General features: G+C 51.4%; 2 protein-coding genes and 2 long non-coding RNA genes across 8 annotated transcripts in view; 2 read left to right on the forward strand and 2 right to left on the reverse strand.

Annotated features, from left to right (window-relative positions):
• C18H19orf84 (chromosome 18 C19orf84 homolog) overlaps positions 1-935 on the reverse strand; it is a 2,214-nt gene extending 1,279 nt beyond the window's left edge. The window contains exon 1 of the mRNA XM_086354036.1: positions 640-935. Within this exon, the coding sequence (XP_086210162.1) occupies positions 640-674 (35 nt within the window). The 5' untranslated portion in view covers positions 675-935. The remainder of the gene's footprint in view (positions 1-639) is intronic.
• The window catches only part of LOC147354372 (uncharacterized), a 21,063-nt gene extending 13,964 nt beyond the window's left edge, over positions 1-7,099 (forward strand). The window contains exons 4-5 of the long non-coding RNA XR_015146379.1: positions 138-288; positions 6,902-7,099. This is a non-coding gene — a long non-coding RNA (uncharacterized LOC147354372). The remainder of the gene's footprint in view (positions 1-137; positions 289-6,901) is intronic.
• LOC147354375 (sialic acid-binding Ig-like lectin 10) lies at positions 7,064-14,620 on the reverse strand. 4 transcript variants are annotated; one of them, XM_086353775.1, is made up of 11 exons: positions 14,369-14,620; positions 13,902-14,276; positions 13,453-13,737; positions 12,766-12,813; positions 12,418-12,681; positions 11,026-11,073; positions 10,637-10,894; positions 10,267-10,551; positions 9,665-9,758; positions 9,380-9,539; positions 7,064-7,975 (listed from the first exon to the last, which is right to left on the reverse strand). In XM_086353775.1, exons 1-11 carry the CDS (start codon positions 14,403-14,405, stop codon positions 7,715-7,717), a joined length of 2,115 nt encoding a protein of 704 aa, XP_086209901.1. In that variant the 5' UTR covers positions 14,406-14,620; the 3' UTR covers positions 7,064-7,714. The 4 variants fall into 4 exon arrangements, with proteins under 4 accessions (XP_086209901.1, XP_086209902.1, XP_086209900.1 ...); XM_086353776.1 differs by lacking the exon at positions 12,766-12,813; XM_086353774.1 differs by having other exon boundaries at positions 12,418-12,813.
• Positions 9,651-13,936, forward strand: LOC147354376 (uncharacterized). Of its 2 annotated transcripts, none has more exons than XR_015146370.1 (2): positions 9,651-9,771; positions 13,125-13,936. It is a non-coding gene; the product is annotated as an uncharacterized LOC147354376 (long non-coding RNA). The 2 variants fall into 2 exon arrangements; XR_015146371.1 differs by lacking the exon at positions 9,651-9,771 and adding an exon at positions 11,214-11,334.
• Positions 14,621-19,146: the final 4,526 nt, after the last annotated feature.

Raw genomic sequence — 19,146 nt, forward strand, 5'->3', positions numbered from 1 at the left:
CATGCCTTTCCTTTCCGCAGCCTCGCTGCTTCCTGACTTCTCCCAGGCTTTCATTTCTCACCCTCAGGACGGTTTGCCTCTGACTTCTGGCCCCTTACTTTCTCTCTTTCTCTGTTCCTTCCTCTCTCTCTTTACAGACAGGCGGATCGCTCAGCTGGAGCTTCAGCGTCCCACCGAGCATGGTTCCCATTCCAGGCTGCCCTCCTCACCCATGTGTCTGGGCGAAACATTTCCCGCTTCCGAAACTTAAGTTTTCATACCAAGAGAGAACTTCTGGTGGTATCAAAGGTGCCTCTGAAAGGGCTGGGTCTGGGAAGTGTTCAATATCTGGGGTCAATTATTATTATTATTTCTCCAGACAATTATTAGTATCTTCAATTCTCCTGGTTCCCGCTAGAAACTTCTCTTTCTTCCATTAATATCTGCTTCTAGCTCTCTCCCTATTTCTCAGTATCTCGCTCAGCTCTGTCGCTAAGATCCTCAAAGATTCTGTTTGTGTGAGATGATACCATAGGCTTCCCCCGCCCCCGCCCCGCTCCCGGTACCCTCTCTGGGTCTGCTCAACTCTCTCTCCGATTTTCTCTGTCCCTCCTCATTCTGGGTCACTGTCCTTCCCGCGGGGAGTCTCGTGTCTCTCACCCCTCAGGCCCAGTCTCTTCCTTTCGCTGTTCCATCTTTACGAGGGTGTTTCAAGCCTTTTCTAGCACCTTCACCTCGATTTCTCCAGCGCTCAGAGAAAGGGGAAGGGTCTGGGAAAAGGTGGACGGGACTTTGTTGGGAAGGGGCGTGGCTTGCGGGCGTGCGGGCGAGGCGTGCGGGCGTGCGGGGTCGCGGCTTGCGGGGCGTGCGGGGGCGAGGCGTGCGGGCGTGACTTGCGGGCGTGCGGGGGCCGGTCGCGCGGGTAGTGCTGAGCAGCGCGGAAGCGTGCGAGGTTTGGATTCTGCCGGTTCTAGATGCTTCCAACCGCACGTCTCTCAGGTCTCAGTTCCCACCTCCCAAGTGCAGGCCCCCAGCGCCTTCCTTCCTCAGGTCTAGAAGACTCTAGCCTCCTCTTCATCTGTATTCCTGGACCGCGTCCTGGAGGGAGTTGGGGTGGGGCCAGTGGTGTTCTCTAGGACTAAAGGGGCATTTAAGGGAATCTGAACATTGGATGTTCCCAGGGGCAGAGGGGTTAGTAGCTGGACTGCGAATCTTCGAGGCTGGATTTCATTCTAAGCTCTGTCTGTGACTTACTGTGTGATCATAAACCCTTCTAGTCGCTGTTTTTTGAGAAACGGAGTTAATACTACCTTCTAGGATCTCGTGAGGTTTAAAGGCTATATCGCATGTGTAAAGTAGTCAACACGCGATCCGGACTAAAATTCATCTCAACCAATGAGCCTTTCTTATTGTTATTGCTGGTGACCATGGTAGTATTTTATTGAGAAGCAATGGGATTCTTGTATCTCTTTATCTAAGAAATATTATTCAGTGCCTGCAATACTCTAGGCGCCAGGTTGGGCGCCCGACAAAATAGATGCACGCTTATGAAACTTACATGCTGGGCGAGCAACACACAAGGCACAGATGGTACATTTCGTACATGAAAGAGGGCTTTGGAAGTGTAAAGACAGGACGAGGGATACGAAGGCACAGGGGATTATTTTAGATAAGATGGTTAGAGAAGACTACTTGTGGGATGGTAGAGAGACCAGCAGGTGCAGAGGTCCTTCAGGGTGAAACAAACAGTGATTGAGGGACTGGGAAGCAATAAGCTAGGAGATGAACAGGTCTATTTTTCAAAAAATATTTTTTAAAATTTGGGAATACCTTCACATTTACAGAAAAGTTACAAAGATAACTTTGTAACTCACCCTGCTTCCACTCTTGTTATTTCCTTACGTGGTCGTGGAACATTTGTTACAGCTAAGAAATCAGCATAGCTCTTAAAAAAGTATTTATTTTAGTTATTTATTTGACTGCGCTGGGTCTTAGGGATCTAGTTCCCTGACCAGGGATCGAACCAGGGTCCCCTGCATTGGGAGTTCAGAGTCCTAGCCACTGGACCACAAGGGAAATTCCCTTACATGACTCTTAACTAAAACTCCAGACTTGATTTGGATTTCCCCAGTTTTTACACGAACATCTCTTTTTTTTACTGTTCAGAATCCAGTGCAGGGTCTCACTGAATCATCACATCTCAGTCGCCTCTGATGTGCAGCCATTTCTGTCTTTCCTTGTTTTTCACAACTTTGACAGCTTGGAGGACTACTAGTCAGTTTTTTCCTTTTAATAAAACAGAAAGTGAAAGTGAAGTCGCTCAGTCATGTCCAACTCTGCGACCCCATGGACGGTAGCCTACCACGCTCCTCTGTCCATGGGATTTTCCAGGCGAGAGTACTGGAGTAGGTTGCCATTTCCTTCTCCAGAGGATCTTCCCAATCCTGGGATTGAGCCTAGGTCTCCCGCATTGTAGGTAGACGCTTTACTGTCCGAGCTGCTGCTACCAGGGAAGTAATAACACAGGTCTCTTTTAATTAATAATTCCAACTTATTAGTCTTCATTTCACAGAGGTTCAAACTGGGCCTCAGAGAGGCTAAGTAAGTTACTCAAGGTCACAGAGCAGGTAAATAGCACAACTGGGATTTGAACCCTACCTCCAGAGTCTGCTTTTAATGGAGACACAAGTAGAAGCTAAATTGTATAATACCTTATAGGCTGCATTGAAGACTATGGAATTTTTAAAATTTAATTCTGGAACATTGAGATGACTTTGAACTTGTGCAGGCAGAGGTGTGACATAATTTATGTTTTAAGAAGAGCTCTGTGCCTGCAATTTGGGAAGTAGATTGTGGTGGGGCATAAGACTGGAAGCAGGAAGCCTAGGGAGAATGCTGTTATCCTCTAGGCAAGGGTGGTGATGACCCCAAGGAGGGTGCGGTTAATGGGAAGGGGAAGATGTGAGTGTATTTACAATGTATTTTGGAAGGAGAACCATCAGGATTTGCTGTAGGGCTGCTGGAGGTGAGGAATGGGGAATCAAGGATGATGCAAAGTTTTCAACCTGAGTGGCTTTCAATATGAATTTTCTTATAAAAGCTCACAACATCCCACTATAAGGATGAGAAATCGGAGAGTAACTCACTTTCCGAGTTCTCTTGAGCTAACTCTACGCCATGCTGGGGACTCAGAGTAGATGCAGAACCAATAGCTGCTCTTCAAGGGCTTTCAAGGTTTGGGGGGATGAAATCCATGGTAGCATTCTGGGGTGATGGAAGCTGGGACACTGGCAGGGACAGGACAGTGAGAGCCGGAAGTGGGTTAAATGTAGCCTGGAGGCCAGGAGGTGGAGGGTCAAGTCGGGGGCCAGGAAAACAGTTGCTCGCTCGGTAGAGGCTGGAGAAGAAGGTAGGGGAGGGTTTTTTGTTTGCTTGTTTTTACAGGAGGGGCCTTTGGGCTAGGTCTGGGGTGAATGGATGTAGAAAAAATGGTGCGAGCAAAGGCCAAGTGGCTGGAATAAAAAAGATTTTATCAAGAAACCTGGGTTTCTTTTCTGGCAGCTATGATTAGCATTCAGGTCTCATTAATCCGGTTACAGTCTATCCCAAAGAAGAAGCTTTTGTTGAACAGGGCTCCGAAATGATGGTTTGAATTCTCATTCTGCTTCTTACTAGCTCTTGCCCTAGAACAGGCTAAGTCTGTTTTTTTTGCAACATAAAACTCAATCCCAGCATAACGGCACTGCTTCTAGTTTTGTTCCGTAACGGGTCCTCCTATTTCTGCGATCAGGGTCCGACCTTGTCACTTATCAAGTTAGTTCATTCGCTCAGTTGTTTCCAACTCTTCGTGACCCCATGAACCACAGCACGCCAGGCCTCCTTGTCCACCACCAACTCCTGGAGTTTACTCAAACTCATGTCCACTGAGTCAGTGATGCCATCCAACCATCTCATCCTCTGTCGTCCACTTCTCCTCCCGCCTTCAATCTTTTCCAGCATCAGGGTCTTTTCAAATGAGTCAGCTCTTCACATCAGGTGGCCAAAGTATTGGAGTTTCAGCTTCAATATCAATCCTTCCAATGAATATTCAGGACTAATTTCCTTTAGGATTGACTGGTTGGATCTCCTTGCAGTCCAAGGGACTCTCAAGAGTTCTCCAACACCATAGTTCAAAAGCGTCAATTCTTCGGCTCTGAGCTTTCTTTATAGTCCAACTGTCACATCCATACATGACTACTGGAAAAACCATTGCCTTGACTAGACGGACCTTTGTTGGCAAAGTAATGTCTCTGCTTTGTACTCTTGCCTGGAAAATCCCATGGACGGAGGAGCCTGGTAGGCTGCAGTCCATGGGGTCCAGAAGACTTGGACACGACTGAGCGACTTCACTTTCACTTTTCCCTTTCATGCATTGAAGAAGGAAATGGCAACCCACTCCAGTGTTCTTGCCTGGAGAATCCCAGGGACGGGGGAGCCTGGTGGGCTGCCGTCTATGGGGTCGCAGAGAGTCGGACACGACTGAAGTGACTTAGCCGCAGCAGCAGCAGTTTGGTCATAACGTCTCTCCCAAGGAGTAAGCGTCTTCTAATTTCATGGCTGCAATCACCATCTGCAGTGATTTTGGAGCCCAAGAAAATAAAGTCTACCACTGTTTCCACTGTTTCTCGATCTATTTGCCATGAAGTGATGGGACCAGATGCCATGATCTTAGTTTTCTGAATGTTGAGCTTTAAGCCAACTTTTTCACTCTCCTCTTTCACTTTCATCAAGAGGCTCTTTAGTTCTTCTTCAGTTTCTGCCATAAGGGTGGTGTCATCTGCATATCTGAGGTTATTGATAGTTCTCCCGGCAATCTTACCAAGTATCTGGCCCTTTAAGGCCCTCCCCCGGAGCTAGGAGGGCGGAGGCGGGCTTTTGAGTTTCTAAGGAAATGCGCTTCGCCCAGCTTCCAAAATTGACAGGCAAGTTCTGAAAAGTGACCAATCAACTCCTGCATCGGGTGGGAAGGACGTTTCCGATTTGTTGGGGGAAAGGGCAGTCATCAGCTTGAGCTCCGTCCACTCCTTGTTGCATGGGACAGCGCGAGGCACCATCCTCAGCTCTGATTGGCGGGTGAACTCGCATTGCTTCCGGGCCCGCTCCCTCCAGCTGTCAGATCCAGGTGGGGCTCGGAAGCAGTGCGAGGCTAGCACCCCAGGAGGGTAGCACCCTCATTCTTTGATTGGCTACGTTTCTGAGCACAAGTCTCTCTCTCGCCCTCTGACTGGCTGTTTCCTTTCAGCGCCAGGGCTGTAACTGAAAGTTTTGCCCTAGTCTTTAGCGGTGTCTCTTGTCTGCTTCTCGGCGCGGTGGCAGCCTAGACCAGGAGATGCTGAGCGAAGCTAGAGAGAGGGGTCTTCAGGCTGAGGGGAGTCTTGGTCTTCTAGAGAAGCTCATTGGACTTTCCTGATGGCTCAAGTGGGTTAGCACACTTGCCAACACAGGAGCCATGGATTCAATCCCTGGCTCCAGAAGATCCCCTGGAGGAGGAACTGGCAACCCACTCCAGTATTCTTGCCTGAAAAATCCCTTGGATAGTGGAGCATGGCGGGCTAGTGCTTGGGGTCGCAAAGAGTCGGACAGGACTGGGCAACTAAGCACGAATCTCTTCCTTCTACTGCCCCCTAGAGGCCTCCGACTGTCAAAGTCCCAAGATTCGATCTTCAGAGACTTCTGGCCCACAGGACTCAAGGATTCCCTTAAATTCCTTCAGTCCCCTTCCCTGCAGGAGACCCTTGGGTGCCTTCTTCTCTCCCTTGAGCCTTACCCACTCGTTCAACACCTCCAACTTAAGAGCCCTTCCGGTCTTGGGGTTTTCCACTATTCTCAGAAATGGTCGGGATGCTTTGGCAAGAGGTTACTGGAGACTGAGTTTAAAAGGTCAGATTTGTGGGCTGAAGTCTGTGCTGGAATGAGTGCCCCTGGGTTTACGTGGCTTTCATGATTGCTTTTTTGCCCCCTAAGATTTTTAAATATTGTTCTTTTAAAAAATTATTTGGCTGTGCTGGGTCTTAGTTGTGGTGTTTGGGATCTTTGGTGCAGCATATGGGTTCTAGTTCTCTGACCAGGGATGGAACCTAGGCCCCTTGCATTGGGAGGGTGGAGGCTTAGCCACTGGACCACCAGATAAATCTCCATGATTGCTTTTTAGAGTGCTTGGTAGTCAGGGTTTGCTAGAAAAGTCCGCTAAAATGGCAGTGGGAGTCTGGAGGTGAAGGGCCCCAGAAAGGGAGATCACTGAGATACTTGCATTAAATCATTTAAATTCTCACAATCTTTTAAAAAGTGCTCAAAATATTTTGCATTTGTATTATTTACCTTCTTTCAAGTACAGTCAAATTCACTCTTTTTGGTGTGCAGTTCCGAGTTTTGACAGATGTATAGAGCTGTGTAACTGTCACTGCTAACAAGATCCAGGGTGTTTTTATCATTCCTCCAAATTCTCTTGTGCTGCCTCTTTGTCATAATAACCTTTTTTTAAAAAGTTTTCATCAGTTATTTATTGAAAATTCACTAAAAACTTAACACCAGAATCATACTCTATGTTGGAGGAGTTTATTTTATATAGGTTATAATCATGCTTACTTGAAGGTCTATATGAACTTGACCTTATAGATTTCATGTAAAAGTTTAGTTACTCCAAGTCCTCTTATTGTCTTTAGAAAGTCTTTTTTAAATTTTATTCAAATATAGTTCATTTATAATGTTGTGTTTAATTTCTGCTGTACAACAAAGTGACTCATACATATATGTATCCTTTTTCATATTCTTTTCCATATATATATATATATATATATATGACTGAATCACTGTGATCTACACCTGAAACTAACACAACATTGTAAACCAACTATACTGTAATTTTTTAAATTTTTGTTTAAAGGTGCCTACCATTCCAAAAGAAGAAGCAGAAGAACCAGGAAAGCTACTAAACAACAACAAACTTTTCCTAACTGAAGGCTAGCTTTCTTAGGCTTAGCAAGGCAACAACTCCATTCTTCCTGAAATAAGTCATAGGCAATACAGAAAAAAAAATGGGCATGACTGCGCTTCAATAAAGCTTTAATTAGGGACACTGAAATTTGAATCTCAAGTCATTTCCATGCATCATAAAACATCCTTCTTTTGATTTTTTTTTTCCCCCGAACCATTTAAAATGTAAAAAACACTCTCAGCTCACAGGTGCCATCAAAGCCGACAGCTTGACCCGTGAGGTTGTCTGGGCGACCTCACAAACAGGCATGCTTCATCCTCTCTAAAGGCTCCCCCAACCGTTGAGAAACTGAGACTGTGAGTAATCAGCTGGGCCGGGGCCTGGGGTTCTCCGAGAAAAAGCTTTTCCTTGCTCAGAAGAGTGTATTTGGAGAAATGAGGGCAGGAGGAGAAGGGGGCAACAGAGGATGAGATGATTGGATGGCATCACCGACTCAATGGACATGAGTCCGAGAAAACTCCAGGAGATGGTGAAGGACAAGGAAGCCTGGAGGGCTACAGTTCATGGGGTCGCAAAGAGTCGGACACGACTGAGCAACTGAACAACTCTGGAGACATTCATCAAGCTGCTCCAGGGTCTGGGATGGGATGACCCATCCTCGGAGCATTAAAAAGAGAGAGAGACAGACCACACTCTGTTCTCATCCCAATTGCTCTGCCTCTCTCCCTGGCTTGCATCTGAGTCCTGTGGCCCAGCAGACCCTCAGTGGAACTGGATTTCAGCGTACTCTGGGTGCGTGCCCTCGGGTCTTTGGGTCTCCCATGGTCTAAGGCCTGGGAAGTTGAGGACAGCGTAATGGAGCTCCTCTTGGTTGTTCTCTGCTTCTGAGGCTGGTAGGGATGACTTGGGTCCTGGACAGTTGTGGGAGACGGGATGGAGCTCCTTCTGATTCTTTCTGGCTTCCAGGGAGTGACCATCTGCAGGAGGAGGCTGGGAAGGACTGCTTGGTTTGGCTTTCTGTTTCTGAGCATAAGAGGGGGGAAGAAACTGACCATCCTGCCTTCCTTCATTCAACAAATACTTGAGCACCTGCCCAGTCAGTGCCAGGTACTAAGTAAGGAACTGGAGTTACATCAGGCAGTGAAACAAAGACTCTGCCCTCCCTGAGCTCGCCTCTTGTCTCGGGACAGGAACAAACTATAGACAGAAGTCTGTTGTTTAAGCCTCCATCCTGTGGCTCTTTGCTATGGCCGCCCTAGTGAACTGACTAATGCAGGTAGATTGGTGTGAGGACCACCACAAAACACAGAAGGGCTCCATCAACACATACATCTCCCTCCCATATCCATAACCTCCCTTCTCATCTCCTCCCATCCCGGAGCCCTCACAACTACTAACCTGTCCTCCTCTATCTCTACAATCGTAACATTGGAGAGTGTTTTACACAGGGGATCCCGTGTAGGTGATCATTTGAAATTGGCTTTTTTTTTTTTTTTCTTGGTCTCTAAGCTCTATCCAACCGAAGTGGGGAGAAGTGGTTTGGATGGATTTGGGAAGAGATGTGCTGATGGATTGATTGTGGGAGGATAAAAAAGAGAAGAGTAAGAAGTGACTTTAAGGCTGGAGGCTTGAGCAGTTGGGCCAATGTGGGCTCTTTGCTGAGATGCAGAGGGTGGAGAAGGGATTTAAGTGGTACTTAGTCACAAGTTTGATTTTGGACAGGCAAAGTTTGAGATGACTGTTAGACATCCTAATAGAGATGCAGCTTAGAGAGTTGGCTGTGAGTCTAGAGTTGAGGAATGAGTCTGGGAAATGTAAATTTTGGAGTCATCAGCATCTACATGTTCACTCCTGAAAATATCCAGCATTTAACCCAACACTTATTAGGTGCTTGGTACTCAATGTTTTATGGGTAGAAAATGAGCCTATCAAATACCCAGAATGAGCCTACATGGTCTGTACTACTATTATCCCCTTTTTAACAGTTAAATTGAGGTACAGAGAAGTTAAGTGACTCATCCCAGAATACACAGCGTGGAAAGCAGGAAGGAACCCCGGCAGCCTGACTTCAAAGCCCTGCCCTTAATCATTACTAGGACATACGGACCCTCAGTGATATTAATCATTGTGGCATCATTAATTATACATAGTCATGTCGTTGGTAGCGGTGATGGTGAAATAGCTGCCATCTATTAAGCAATAACAGGTGCTGTAATCCTCAAACCGGCTCTCAAGGAGGAAGCAACAGAGGCTCAGCAGGAAGGAGGGATATGGTCAAGGTCTCCTAGAAGCTATGTGTCAGAATCAGGGTTTGAATCCAATACCCGGGCCTTTTCCACTGTGAGGAAAATCGGGGACGGGGCTGAAGAGGAGCGCATACAGGAGTCAGAGAAGGGGACCAAGAGGCAGCGGGTTGGGAGCACTCACCAGGGGGCCGGCCTTAGGGATCACGTTGATGTAATCCAGGATCGTGCTCCTGCGTGAGAACCTGGACCGCGGAGCCTCTCCGGGGGCCGGGGCCGGGGCCGGGGCCGGGGCCGGCGCCGGGACCTTTGCCTGGGTCCACTTCTTCCTCAGAGTCCTCACTCTGAGGAAACACCCCACCGCCGCCTTGGTGTGCGCCCGGGTCCCGCCCCCTTTCCCGGGGTGCCCCCAGATTCCACGCCCCATCCCTCGCTGCCCCACCCCCACACACCCCCGCTCCTAACTCACAAGATCAAGATGAAGCAGAGGAAGAGGAGGGTGGTGACGCCAATCCCTAGAGAGATTCCGCTGGCGAAAGCCCCGGAGGCGAGTCCCTTCTCGTCTGCACGGAAAAGGTCAGCCGTCTCTGAGCCCGTCCCATTCACGTGGGTCCTCACGTCCGCCCGCCACTAGGCGCTCAGTCTTCCGGCTCCCATGCCAGAGGTTTTCCCCTGCAGACCCTTCCCATCGACTTCTTGGAAATTCCACTACACCCCAAGCCCAGATATCAGGCTTTCCGATTTAAATTTCCCCTCTGCATCCCAAGGGGCTTCCCTGGTGGCTCAGACGGTAAAGAATCCGCCTGCAATGCTGGAGACCTGGGTTCGATCTCTGGGTAGGGAAGATCCCCTGGAGAAATGGCAACCCACTCCAGTATTCGTGCCTGGAGAATCCCATGGACAGACGAGCCTGGTGGGCTATACATTCCATGGGGTTGCAGAGCTGGACGGGACTGAGGGGCTAACGCGCCGGCGTGTCCCCGCCCTCCCCCAGCTCCTGATCCAACCACAAGACCCAGTCCCGGTCCCTCTCAGCCCCCGCCTCCACGGGGTGTCCAGTTGACCCCTGACCTGGCAGCAGCAGGACAGACCCGCTCTGGGCCCCGTGGCCGTTCAGGGCCTCGCAGCTAAGTCTGAGGCTGGAGCTGAGCCCCTCGCGGAGGCTCAGCGAACTGTTGGCCCAGGGCCCGGCGGAGCTGGAGGCGACCTCAAAGGAGGCGTTGCTGAGCTCCCCCTCCAGCAGCCTCTCCCCGAGCCGCCAGCGCAGGGAGGGGGCCGGCCGGGCTCTGGAGGAGCAGCTGCAGCGCAGACCCTCGTCCTCCTGGGAGCAGGAGGGGCCCAGCAGCTGCGGGGGCGCTGTGGGGAGAGATGGGAGGGATCAGGGGCGCCTCTCCCCTCCCTGGAACCCCGGCCTCCTGTCCCCAGGAGACCCCACACTCACAGACCACGAAGAGGCTCAGGGAGATATTTTGGGAGCCCAGCGGGTTCTGAGCCCGGCAGGTGAACTCCCCTTCCTGCTCTGTTTGTATCTGAGGCAGCTCCAGGACCCCGGGATCTGAGGGCTGGGAGGGGCTCACAGTCCGTCCCAGTCGGGCCCAGCTCAGCTGGGCAGGGGGGTTGCTGTGAGCGACACAGAGGAGACGCAGGCTTTGGCCCTCCAGGACCCGAAGAGATGCGCCACTCTCCAGGTTTTCCAGGGCTAGGGGGAGAAGAGGCAGGATGGATGAAGAGAGGAGGAGGGCACGGGAACCCTCCTGCCTGCTGATCTGCCAGACGTCCGTGCCGCAGTGTGGGACCCAGAAGCCTGGCTCCTCTGATGCCCTTCCCTACCTGTGCGGTTTGCTTGCGAGACCATCACTTTCAGGTTCTCCGGGGCATCTGAAACAGAGACGGGGCACTTGGCTGTAAACAAGGCAGGGGTTTCCTTCTGGGCCAAGTGAACGTCCCCAGGGATGAAGGGCTCGGAGCGGGAGGAGGGTTGAATCACCCTCTGAGTGATTCTCCGAAGAGGAACCCAAGGGAACTGACTGGTAAGAAGGGCAGGTCCCTAAGATACAGTGCTATGTAACAGAAATAGGTCTCTGGTCTTCGTCCCTACTCCACACACAGAGCTTCTAAAACTCCTGGATTTCCTGAATGGTAAGCATGATAAAGGTGCCTTGTTATTTATAACAAACCCCTTTCCACCATCCCTGAGTATACCATTATTGAAGTGACTTTTGGAAGTGCCCGAGGCTGAGGGCTTGTTGCCTGGGGAACCGACCACTTGATTTGAGGGTTGAAACTTCCAGTCCCACCCCCTGACCTCTGAGGAGGGGAAAGAAAGGGGACTGGAGATTGAGTTTAATCACGAATGGCTGATTTAATCAAACGTGACTATGTAACAGGGGCTTCCCAGGTGACTCAGTGGTAAAGAATCTGTCTGCTAATGCAGGAGACCCAAGTTCGATCCCTGGGTCGGGAAGATCCCCTGGAGGAGAAAGTGGCAACTCACCCTAGTATTCTTGCCTGAGAAATCCCAGGGACAGAGGAGCCTGGCCAGTTACTGTCCATGGGGTCGCAAAGAGTCAGATGCGACTGAGCACACACACATGCATATGTAACGAAGCCTCCATAACCACCTCCCCAAATAGGTGAACAGATGGAGATTTGGGGAACATGGTGCCCAGGAAGAGGGCATGGAAGGTAGGTGCCGCTTCCCCATACCTTGCCCTAAGCATCGCTTTCATCTGGCTGTTGGTGAGTTAGAGTCTGTTATAATAAACCGGTAATCTAGTGAGCAAACTATTTCTCTGGGCAGCTCAAGCAAATTCATGGAACCCAAGGAGATCATGGGACCCTGCAATGTATTACTGGTGGGTCGGAAGCACAGGTGACACCCTGGACTTGTCATTGGCAGCTGAGGTGGGGGTGGGGCCAGCCTGGTGGGCCCCATCCCTTAACCTTCGGGGATCTGACAGACGCTGTCTCCAGGTAGACAGGATCAGAACCGAGTTGAGCTGTAGGACAGCCCACTGATGTGGGAGAATTGCTTGGTGGTGTGGGGAAAATCCCGCCCCCTCCACTCACCCCCCACCCCGCTCCTCCCATCAGAGCTAGAAGCAGAATCTTTGGTTCCATTGGCCTGGGGTTCCAGGTCCCCGTGGAGCTCTAGGACTCTGTCCCCAGCCCCCTTGCCTCCTCCCCAGCCCCCCAACCCAGGCCCCTACCAGTCACACTCACACTGCACTGAGAGGTCCAGGCTGCGGCTCAAGAAGCCAAGCCTGTTCTCAGCCCGGCAGGTATAGCGACCCGCATCCTCGACCTTCACCCTGGGCAGCGCCAGCTCCAGAGCTGTGGAGCCCAAGGGGTGGGACCAAGAGAGGACTCTGTCCTGCAGGGTCCAGCTCAGTGTGGCCAGCGGCAAACTGTCCGCGGTACAGAGCAGCCGCAGGGACTGGCCTTTCTGGACTTCCAGGTGTGGGCTGTCTCCCCTGGGCTCCAGAGCTGCAGAGAGAGAAAGAGAGACAGCAAGAGAAGGACCGCAGTGGGAAACGCCACTCCCCCTGCCCTCCTGACACCCCCAAGTACCTGGCTCATCGGTGTAGGAGATGCTGATAACCAGGTCTTTGGGGGCATCTGTTAACAGGATTGGGAGTTGGCTTTGGGGAAAGTGAAAGTTGCTCAGTCGTGTCCGACTCTTTGCAATCCCATGGACTATACAGTCCGTGGAATTCTCCAGGCCACAATAGTGGAGTGGGTAGCCTTTCCCTTCTCTGGAGAATCTTCCCAACCCAGGGATCAAACCCAGGACTCCCGCATCGCAGGCGGATTCTATCCCAGCTGAGCCACAAGGGAAGCCGAAGAATATTGGTGTGGTTAGTCTATCTATCCCTTCTCCAGCGGATCCTCCGGACCCAGGAATCCAACCGGGGTCTCCTGCATTGCAGGTGGATTCTTTACCAGCTGAGCTGTCAGGGAAGCCCGGCTTTGGAGAGGAATGATACATTCCCCACCGCCAGAGAGCACTTCCTCAGGGAAAAGAAAGTGTGACAGTCCCCCGGGAAGACAGGCGACGCATGAGTGCCCAAGATGCGCTTGCGGATAGAGGACCATATGTCAGCCGCGTTCCCCTCCCAGGGCTGAGCCCAGCATCGCGAGACTCCTCGCCTTCCTCCCCGAGGGCCGCCAAGAGCTGTCGGTCATCGCCCAGCCGCCTCTCTCCACCTCCCCATCCCTCGAGCCTGGAGCCACAGTCCTTCCCGCCCCCAGACTCACACGCCACGCTAAGCCGGACGGTGTTCTCCGTGCTTACACCCTCTCTGGAGAAGTCCACTCTGCAGGTGAGCTCAGTGTTGTGGTCCTGGGGTCTGGGTGTGAAGGTGAGCTCTGAGAAGTAGGAAGTTCTCGAGCTGGCCTCGTGGGGGGAGACGGTGTTTCCGATCCAGGAGAGAGTAGGGACAGGACATTCGTCAAAGATCCAGTTAAATGCACAGAAGAGCGTCACCTGGTGCCCCGGCTGCAGAATCTCGGGGACGTAGATCTCCGGCTTCTGTGTCAGGGCTGGGATGGACCGAGAGAGGGTGGGATGCCAGCCCCGGATTGGGGGGTACCCTAGTGGGGGTCACGCATGGTCCATTCTTTACAGCCCCTCCCCAGTATGAGAAGGTGGGGGAGGGGGTCCCCCCCACCCCCGCGCCCCATTCCAGCTCCAGCCAGTTCCATACCTGTCACCTCCAAATAGAACTTGTATTCCATGAAATTATATTTCACATAATCGCCTCTCTCGAACCGGAAGAAGTACACTGCGCTGTCCTCCAGGTGTGCCTCTCTGATGAGCAAGGAGCAGCTCTCACTGGGATCGCCAAGGAGCTGGAATCGGCCCTGGGTGCTTGTGTCCACGTCCTGATCTGGCTTGTTGGTGGCCACTGGCAGACTGGGCTTGGGAGTCTGGTCTCTGAACCAGAAGCCGTAAGCTGGGGTGGTGGGACTCCATCCTCTGGAGGGGTAGAAGATGGAGCAGGGCACGACCATGCACAGGCCTTCTTGCACCATCACGAACTCCTGCACCTGCAGCTTGAATGAGTCCAGAGCCTGCGACCCTATGGGGGAGACAGAGGTTCAAGCTGCAAGCCCAGCCCGGACCCCAACACCCTAGCCCCCGGGCTCCTCCTGGACACCCCCATCCACTCACCGCCCCACAGCATGGCCAAGAACAGCGGCAGGAACATCTCAGGCACTTGGACCTTCCTGGGACACACTCATTCCCCAGACGCTTTGTAGGGCAGTGGGTAAGGGCAGAAGGCGGAAGCTGAGCCCTGGGGGACTGATGCATGAAATGCGCTTCTGGTGCACAGACCCGCACGACTCTTTTTCCTTTTCTGGACTCTCCCCACCACCGCCTGGCACCCACTTGAACTCACTCTGGGGAGCTCACCTGGTGTCTGGGCTCCCTGAGCTGGTCGCCTTTCCCAGTCATCTCTGGGGGAGGGGCTGGAGAGCATGTGTCTAACCTTGGGGCCTGGCTTTGGGTGGGTGTAAGCTAGGGGCTCTCCCATTTGACCCTGAGTCGTTAGGGAAGCAGAAGTGAAAGTCCCCAGTAAGCCCTTTCAGGGTGACTGTGGTGATTTCTGGGGCAGAGGGTGGTGGTGGTGCAGGGCTGGTCTTGCCAGATAAAAGGTAGAATGCCCAGTTAAAATTGGCTTTCAGATAAATAATATTTTTCTTTAGTATAAGTATGTCTCAGAAGTATAAGCATGAGATATTCATGCGTGCGTGCTCAGTCGCTTCAGTCGTGTCTGACTCTTTGCGACCCTACGGACTGTGGCCCACCAGGCTCCTCCGTCCGTGGGATTTCCCAGGCAAGAACACTGGAGTGGGTTGCCATGCCCTCCTCCAGAGGATCTTCCCAACACAGGGATCAAACCCCGAGTCTCTTATGTCTCCTGCATTGCAGGCAGATTCTTTACCGCTGAGCTACCGGGGAAGCCCATGCATGAGATACGCTTCTACTAAAATTATTCACTGTTTAGATCTGAAATTCACCTTTAACTGAGCACTTTGCATTTTTCTTGGCTATATCTGGCAATCCCAGGCTGGTCTCTGTCCCTACCCCTTCACCCTCCCTGATGGGCTCACTGGAGCCTGTCCCCTAAGATCTCTGTCTGCTTCCCAATCTTCCCTTCTGTCCCACAGTTGGATGACATACATTTGTAACACCTGCTGTGAAAAAAAACTCAGGATCCCTGGTGGCTCAGTGGTAAAGAATCTGCTTGCAAGGCAGAAGACTCAGGTTCAATCCCTGTGTTGGGAAGATCCCCTGGAAAAGGAAATGGCAACCCACCCCAGTATTCTTGCCTGGAGAATTCCATGGACAGAGGAGGCTGGCGGGCTATAGCCCATGGGACTACAAGAGTTGGATTTGACTTAGAGACTAAACCACCACCCCAGCCACGGTGATGCCAATGGTGGCATCTTTGGCAGTGTAAGAGGCATGGGAGCTGTGCAATGAGTCAGTGTAACTGCCCCAGATCTTGACTGTTGTTCCCTTCACCTTGAAATTGATTCTCTGTTTTGGTCACATAGAGATGCCATGTTTGTCCTCTTGACCTCCACTCCCTGGGACCTTGTGTGTGGCAGGTGCCCTGCTGTGAAGGGGGGAGGGGGAACACACATAGGTAAATCAGATAGTGTCTGACCTCAGGGGATCCCAGCTTGGTAAACGAAGAGCCTTAGAAACGGAAAAGCGCGCTGAAGTGTTCATAAAGGCTCCACCCCACACGCTGAGACAGATGTCCCAGCCTGGCCCTGGGGAGAGGGTGTTCACTTCCTCCTGGCGGAGTCAGGAGGGGCTTCCTGGAGAGAGTGACATGTTAGCTATTCCTGTCTTTGGATCCGCTTAATCGGCCATGATAAAACCACACAGAATGAGTGGCTTAAACAACAGAGATGTATTTCCTCACTGTTCTGGAGGCTGCAAGTTCAAGGCCAAGGTGTCAGTAGGGTTGATTTCTTCCAAGGTCTCTTTCCTTGACTTGGAGACGGCCATCTTCTCTTCGAGTCTTCAGCTGGTCTTTCTTCTGTGTGTGTCCTTCATAAGGACAGCAGTCATATTGGACTGGGACTCTGCCCTGTGACTTCATTTCAACTGAATTAGTTATTTAAAGATTCTATCTCCAGTTGTATATTCTGAGACACTGGGGGTGAAGGCGTCAACGTATGGACTTGGAGGCCGAGGGAGCGCAATTCAGCTCATAACATCCACCCTCCTCTTCATCTGCTTCCAAGTCCCCACTGTCCATCCTGGGCTTTCTCTAGGGATGCCCTTGCGTCCAGGGACAGAGGGGGAAGGGCCTCCCAGAGGGAGGAGTGAGAAGGAGAGAAGAAGCCTGGGTCCTGCTGGGGGCTTGCCCTGAAGGAGCCGAGAACTGAAGTGCCCCACCCTCAAAGCTTAGATCCAGTCTTGCCCCCGCCTTGGAGCATCTCCATGCCTCTCTGAGGCTAATGGGAGCAGGAACCAGGAGGGTGGCAACATCTCAGGCCTTCTGTGGGTTTCTCCACACTATTCCGTGCTGCTCCGTCAGCCCGAAAAGGGAGAGAGAGAGGACCCTCTGCTACCCTGGAGCCAAAAAGATACCAACCTGTGGCTACCCTGTTCCTCTGAACCAACCCAGAGGTCTCCCATTCTCCCGTCAATGAACATGGGCCATCCATGGGGTTACATATGCCTTCGAACCTCAGCGCTGATCCCTGAGATATGGAGGTGAGGAGGCTTCCTGTACCAGGCTAGGTAATCTGGGCAGCTTTTCATCCGTAGCCAGGTGGGCAGAGGCAGGTGGAAACTGAGAGGGGCCAAGGGACCCTTCAGTGACTCTGCTTGCGGACTAACCCATCCCCTTCTGCAGGCAGCTGCCAAGAGGTTCCTGGAGGCGGTCCTGAGACCTCAGCTCCCCTCCTCCGCTTTCCTGGAAACACCGAGGGTCCACTCTTCTCATCACAGGAAAAGTATTTCCGTCACAGGCCCTGCCCTTTCTTTCCTGCCCATCCTGCTTTTCCTGGTCCCATCTTGCCTCCATCCTCACGTCACTCAAACTCTTCCTCTCAAGATCACCGAAGACCTCAAACACTTAAAAGCCCTAGGTAAATTATGTTCTCATCTCACTTGGATGCTGCCCACCCAGCAGCATTTGATGTGCTCGGTGGCCCCCTGCCCGCCTGCTTCTTGAAGCACTGGCTCAGTCTGGCCTCTGTGTCCCCTGGAGCTGTCATCTGAAGGCACCCGCTGGAGCTGGGCTGCATGTAGCAAGCAGAAGACACCATTGTTGTTGTTGTGTTAGTTGCTCAGTTGTGTCTGACTCTTTGTGACCCCGTGGACTGTATGCCCCTCTGTCCATGGAATTCTCCTGGGAAGAATACTGGAGTGGGGTGCCGTTTCCTTCTCCTGGGGGATCTTCCCAACCCTGGGATCGAGCCCAGGTCCATACTTCCCAGGTTTTCCTCCGACCTTTCTAGACACTCTTCCTCATCTCTAATAGTTCTGCCTCTTCCCCTGACTCCTAAATCTTAGAATGTATCAGGATCGCTCTCCCAAGATGTCCTATTTCCTCCATGACCTTAAAAACCTTTGCTATGTGTGATATTGTGACTTGCAGTAAATACGTATTTTGGTCTTTGTTCATGGTTCCTGGCCCACAGTTCCCCAAACTCTTGGAATTTCCTGAGTGAGAAGAGCAATAGGAGCATCTTTTGTTAAAAAAAAAATTTGGTCTCTTGTCCTCAATTCCTGAAAACACTTTGGAGCTAGAAATGGGTGTCTTGTTATTCTTAACAAACCCCTATCCACCATACCAGAGTTTTTGTTAATGGGGTGACTTTTGGAAAGCACAAACAGATGAGGGCTGGTTGTTGGGGGAATGAACCCTGTGATTAGAAGGTTAGAATTTTCCGTTCAACCCCTGACCTAGCAGGAGGGGAGAGGAGCTGGAAATTGAATCAGTCCCCATGGCCACTTATCTAATCAACTGTGCCTATGGAATAAAGCCTCCACTGGGGAAAAAAAAAAAGAAGTATGGGGTTCAGAAGGCTTTCAGGTCAGGGAATATGTGAAGACTCCGGGAGAGTGGTACATGTCCCCAAAGAGAAGGCATGGAAGCCCTGAGCCCTCTCCCCATACTTTGCCCTGTGCACCTTTTCCATCTGACTATTCTGAGTTACATGTCCTTTTATAATAAGCCAGTAATCTCGAAATAGCCTGCTTCTCTTAGCTCTTCTGCTTTTCAGGGGTCCAAAGGTCATGGTTTCTGGTACCAACATCTGCCCATATTCTAGCATCATCCTGATGTCTTTGCCTCAGCCCCATGCACGATCTATCTGCATGACCTATCAGTTCAACTTAAGAAAAATAATAATTTTGTTTATTTTTGGCTGCACTGGGCCTTCATTGCTGCGTGGGCTTTTCTCTAGCTGCAGTGAGCGGGGCCTACCCTCTAGTTGCAGCGTGCGGGCTTCTCATTGCAGCGGCTTCTCTAGACGCAGAGCACAGGCTCTCGGGCACCTAGGCTTCAGTAGTGGCGTCTCCCGGCTCTAGAGCACAGGCTCAATAGTTTGGCGCTCAGTCTTAGTTGCTTCAAAGCATGTGGGATTTTCCCAGACCAGGGATCGAACCTGTGTCTCCTGCGTTGCCAAGTGAATTCTTTACCACTGAGCCCCACCAGGGAAGCCCTCAACTTTGTAAATATTAAAAAAAAAAATGTACTCCCTTATCCCCCTCCCCACTTTCATTCGTTACCCTAGTCTTAGGGGAACACAATTGACATTTTGAGTCAGATAGTCCTTGGTGAGTAGAAGCTGCCCTGCACGTTGTATAGAGTATTGAGGAGCATTCCTGGCCTCCCTACTCACTACTCTTTACTCCCCGCCTTCCCATCCCAGGTTCGACAGTAAAAACGTCTCCATGCATTGTCACCTGTCGAC

Source organism: Bos grunniens, chromosome 18, assembly GCF_055505025.1.
Source record: "Bos grunniens cultivar Pamir isolate PY7600 chromosome 18, Bosgru_T2T1.0, whole genome shotgun sequence".
NCBI classification, from domain to species: domain Eukaryota; kingdom Metazoa; phylum Chordata; class Mammalia; order Artiodactyla; family Bovidae; genus Bos; species Bos grunniens.